This window comes from Penaeus chinensis, chromosome 12 (assembly GCF_019202785.1).
Source record: "Penaeus chinensis breed Huanghai No. 1 chromosome 12, ASM1920278v2, whole genome shotgun sequence".
Classification (NCBI taxonomy): Eukaryota; Metazoa; Arthropoda; class Malacostraca; order Decapoda; family Penaeidae; genus Penaeus; species Penaeus chinensis.
The window spans coordinates 12,602,491-12,607,490 of NC_061830.1; the positions used below are offsets into that span (position 1 = coordinate 12,602,491).

Genomic DNA, 5,000 nt, shown 5'->3' on the forward strand with positions numbered 1-5,000 from the left:
CGTAACATCAAGGATCTTACCCTCCCCCTTCCCCCCCTCCCCTTCATCCCCCCCTCTCCCCCCCCTCCGCTTGACCGCCGCTGACTAATCTCGGACCCAAATCATCACGGCGCTCAAGCGAGGGGAATCATCAGGCAGCTCTTGCGTCATAGGCCTACCTTGACTCCAAAGGGAGATTAGGCCGAGGGACTGATCCATGATTCATCTCCGAAACAGGTCTTCGTGTTATATTTTCTCTCTCTTTCTCTCCTTATAGTTTATCTATTTATGGATCATCGATTACTTGTGTTATGATTGTTATTGTTATTGTTATCGTTATTGTTATCATTATCCTTATTATAGTTATTGTTGTTGCTAATATTACTATTATAATTTTTCTTCTTATTCTTATTCTTCTTATTATTATTATTGATATTGTCATTATCATTATTATCATCATCATTCTTATTATCTTCATTATCATCATCATTATATTTATTATCCCTAATTATCATTGCCTTTATCTTGATTACAATCATTATTACGCTCTATAAATCATCTAAACAAAACGGAGTAATCATACTTTAAGAAAAAAAAACGAAAGCTGAATAAAAAAAATGCATCTCTTTCTAATTAGAATATTCTAACGGCGCCCCTAATAACTTGAAGAGGGTGTGATATCGGTTTAAAAGTTCTCCCGCCCACCCCGACGCGCGAATAAACTAAGTTAGAGCCATTGAGAGATAATATGCTCATAATTCCAGGACCGGCGAAATATTTATTGATTCCCGATGCGTTCGTTCACCGGCCGCCGCGGCGAGCGTAACGTCACACTCGAACGCAGCCCCGTATGGCAACGCCGGCGCGCGATTCTACGGGATCACAAAATGGTCATGTGCTCTGGCCCTCGCTTGCTAGCATTTCGTTTCATTTCTGGGCTTTTCTATATTCCGTGAGATGATTTATGGTGGACTATAAAGAAGAGGAAAAAGGAGGGAGAGCGGGAATGGGAGAGAAATAAGGAGTACGGAGATGGAGGAGGTGGGAGGGACGAAATTCTTATAAGCGACAATTCGGCTTGTCGTAAACACCGCCGGGCCTTCCTCGCGGGGGTGAAAATGACAAGATATTACCCTCCCGTAAACGATGATAAACAAACAAAACGCACCCTCGCTTTCTCCTACTCTCTTTGTCATACGCGGCCGATGCTTATCGTTCTGATTTCGATATATTCTTTATATCCAAAAGATTCCCCGCAGCGACAAGGTTCTCAAAAACACATACATAAAAATCCGAATTGCCATTCCCACGTCTTGTGAACAACGAGGCTTCTCGGACCAATCAGCGGCCGAGGCTGGTTCCCGCTGGGAGAATAAACCAATCAGCGGGGAGCTATGGCCCCGCGGGGGATTGTCTAAGACCAACTTACAAATGAGAAACTATTGTTGCTTTTTACCGTAAGATCGCTCCGGGGTTCCCAAAGTTAGTAAAAGACATAGTTCATACCAGTAAGCTAAGTCTCGCGCCGCCACCACCTCGACGGGAGATTTAAAAGCTATGGAGAGGGACGGCGTGATAAGATTCAGGGGGGAGAGGGAGAGCGAGAACGAGGGAGATGGAGGAGAAAGAGAGAGAGTGAGGAATAGGGAGAATGGGGGGGAGCGAGAGATAGAGGGGAGAAGAGAAGAGAAGAGAAGAGAAGCCAAGAAAAGAGAAGAGTGAAGAGAGAGAGAAACAAAAAAACAGACTACACAAAAACACAAAAAAAAAAAAAACTAAAGAAAAAGAGAGAAAGAGAGAGAGAAAAATAAAACCAGAAAACAGAAAACGGAAAAGAAACGAAGAGAAAAGAACAGAGAAGACACGAAAAGAGTGAAGGAGTCCTAAGAGTTATTACAATTGGAATTTTCGAGAAACATTGTGTCGAGGAAGTTATTTTTTTTTCTAAGAGGGTTCTCGGTCCCCCTCCAAAAAGTATGATAAGTAGGGATACATTTCGCTCTTGAATAAAGTTTTTTTTTTTTTAAGATACCTAAGAAAAGACTATTTCTGATGACATTTTTTAAAAAGAAAATGAGCGAGGGAGAGAGGGAGGGAGAGAGAGAGGAGAGAGAGAGAGAGAGAGAGAGAGAGAGAGAGAGAGAGAGAGAGAGAGAGAGAGAGAGAGAGAGAGAGAGAGAGAGAGAGAGAAAGAGAAAGAAAGAACACAACAAAATACATAACAAAAACACATATAATAAGCACTGACAACTCCCTTCAACAACGAAGGAGAATAACATAATTTTCAAAAAAATCCACAATAAAAACAAACAAACAAACACAAAACACAAACAAAAACAAGCCTTAATATACAAGTACTCACCGAACATGCCCTCAGTAGGGTCGAGGCGCTTGGCCCGCCTGCCGTGCTTCGAATTATTGTGAACAAACATGTTGTCTGAAACCGCCAACAGAGGGCCTGCGACGTCCACCTGCTGGGAGATGACCACCTGCAGGAAGGGAGTTGAATTCTGATTAGTATTGAGGTTGAGGGGGGGGGGGGGTTGGAAGGGGGGGTAAAGGGGTGGAATGGTGGGTGGAAGGGTAGGTGGAAGGGGGGGTGGAAGGGGGGGGGTGAAGGGGGGGTAAAGGGGTGGAAGGGTGGGTGGAAGGGTAGGTGGAAGGGGGGGGTGGAAGGAGGGGGTGGAAGGGGGGGTAAAGGGGTGGAATGGTGGGTGGAAGGGTAGGTGGAAGGGGGGGTGGAAGGAGGGGGTTGGAAGGGGGGTAAAGGGGTGGAAGGGTGGGTGGAAGGGTAGGTGGAAAGGTGGGTGAGGTAGGTAAAGAGTGGGTTGAGGTGGGTGGAGGGTGGGTGGAAGTGTGGGTAAAGGGTGGGTTGAGGTGGGTGGAGGGTGGGTGGAAGGGTGGGTGGAAGGGTGGGTAGAAAGGTAGGTGGAAGGGTGGGTGGAACTGGATGAAGATAATAGCAAGCAGTTGAATGTAATCATTTGTTTTTGGCTGACAATGTTTCTCTCAGTGTAGGTGTTAGCATGTGTATGGGAGAGCACGAAATAAAATAAACATACATATGTAATAACGTTCCTCTGTTTATGGCCTATTATGGTATCTGATATTAGAGCAGGAAAAATATAAAAAAGATAGATAGATAGATAAATAGATTGGGACAGAGGTAGAATGAGAGAGAGAGAGAGAGAGAGAGAGAGAGAGAGAGAGAGAGAGAGAGAGAGAGAGAGAGAGAGAGAGAGAGAAGAGAGAGAAGAGAGAGAGAGAGAGAGAGAGAGAGAGAGAGAGAGAGAGAGAGAGAGAGAGAGAGAGAGAGAGAGAGAGAGAGAGAGAGAGAAGAGAGAGAGAGAGAGAGAGAGAGAGAAAGAGAGAGAAGAGAGAGAGAGAGAGAGAGAGAGAGAGAGAGAGAGAGAGAGAGAGAGAGAGAGAGAGAGAGAGAGAGAGAGAGAGAGAGAGCTAAGCAGGCGTTTCGAAGGGGATTGGTATCTCTCCTTCCACTCTCTCACGCCCTTCGGTTCCAACCCCGCCCTCTCATTCACGCCCAAACGCCCACCGCACTCTGAAGAGGGTGCGATTAACTGGGAATTCAATGGCCGGGCGAATTCTTCCCATCCCGTATCCTCAGTGACATTAATTACTCTACGGTTTGTTAATAAACAATGCACATATTACGTATGCTATTCCCGTCTTCCCGTCTTCCGTTAATGCAAATCAGTCGAGCCTTCAAGAAAACCGGAAGCTCTCGGCCCAACGAAGCGGAAGTGACGTCGAGTGGCGGGAAAGATAAAGTGACTCCGGATTGGCGGATTAATGGCGGGTAAATAGGTCACGTGACGACAGAAAGAGAGCGAGAGAAGGGGAAAAAAAAAAGAGGGAGGGAGGGAGGGAAAGAGAGAAGGAGAGAAAGGGGGAGGTGAGGAGGGGAGGGGGTAAGTGGGAAACTGGCGGGAAGTGGACATGCGTAATCCCCTCTCGCACGAATGGAGACCGCTGATAAGGAGTGGGAATTCTTTACGTTCCTGAATGCCACTGACAGGAGGGAGGGAGGGAGGGGGGGGGGGGGAGGTGGAGGATGTTACTTGTATTATTTGATTTTTTTTTTATATCTCTGTGGCTTTTTTTCTATGTATTTCTATTAGTCAGAGTGTCTGTCCGTCTCTCTCTCTCTCCCTCTCTGTTTCTCTCTCTCTTTCAGCTATGTCACTCCATGATTGGCAACGTATATAGAACTCGATAACGTAGAATTCCAAATCGAGACAGAACCGATAGATGGAGAGGGAGAGAGTGTGCTCCGCAACACCGCAAGAGACATACTGTGCTATAAATCTCCCGCGACGCATCTTGGGAGATCGTAGATGGCGGCCGCAGCTTGGTGACAAATTGATATTGCCTTCGAATATTAATCTAACTAACACGTGACACCCGCCGTAGAGATCTTGAGGATTTTATGATATACCCCTTTTTAAAAATTAAGTGCAATTTTGGATAGGTGAAGGAAATAAAAATGATGCGGAGGTGTGGTATCGTGTAAAAATATGTAATGGTGTTAAATGGTATTCTCAGTTTAAACATTTTCTTTTTTTTAAACAAACATATAAAATCCCTAATAACTGCGGTAAGCACAGAGAAACCAAATAAAATAAACACGAAGAGTAGAAGGAGGAGAGAGTGATAATGAGCCAAACGCGGGCATGTCGGGCGGAAGACGCAGGCCTGCCATCTGGTGGCATAAATCTCACCAACACAAACACTGGCGCCCTCTGTCGTCCGTAACTTCTGTTTTGACTGCGACGTCTGCTTCGTGTCCTCGGTACAAGTCACACTCGCTTCCTTATGTTGGATCGAAGGCTCGTTTCTAATGAAAACAATTATGAGCGCGACACCATTAAACGACAGGAGTTGTTGAGTTTTTTGCAGGAGACTTGATCAAGGGTAAACTTTTTCAACCGGACGATTTACAAGGCAGACTTTCGAACGCGAGAGTCGACCCGTCGCGACGTGTTAGGCGGTCGTTAACTCAT

General features: G+C 45.6%; 1 protein-coding gene across 6 annotated transcripts in view; it reads right to left on the minus strand.

The window, feature by feature from the left end:
- The window catches only part of LOC125031086 (transcription factor collier-like), a 161,284-nt gene that overhangs the window by 12,730 nt on the left and 143,554 nt on the right, over positions 1-5,000 (minus strand). For all 6 annotated transcript variants that reach the window (XM_047621564.1, XM_047621563.1, XM_047621566.1 and 3 more), the window contains exon 8: positions 2,342-2,468. In XM_047621564.1, the coding sequence (XP_047477520.1) occupies positions 2,342-2,468 (127 nt within the window). The remainder of the gene's footprint in view (positions 1-2,341; positions 2,469-5,000) is intronic.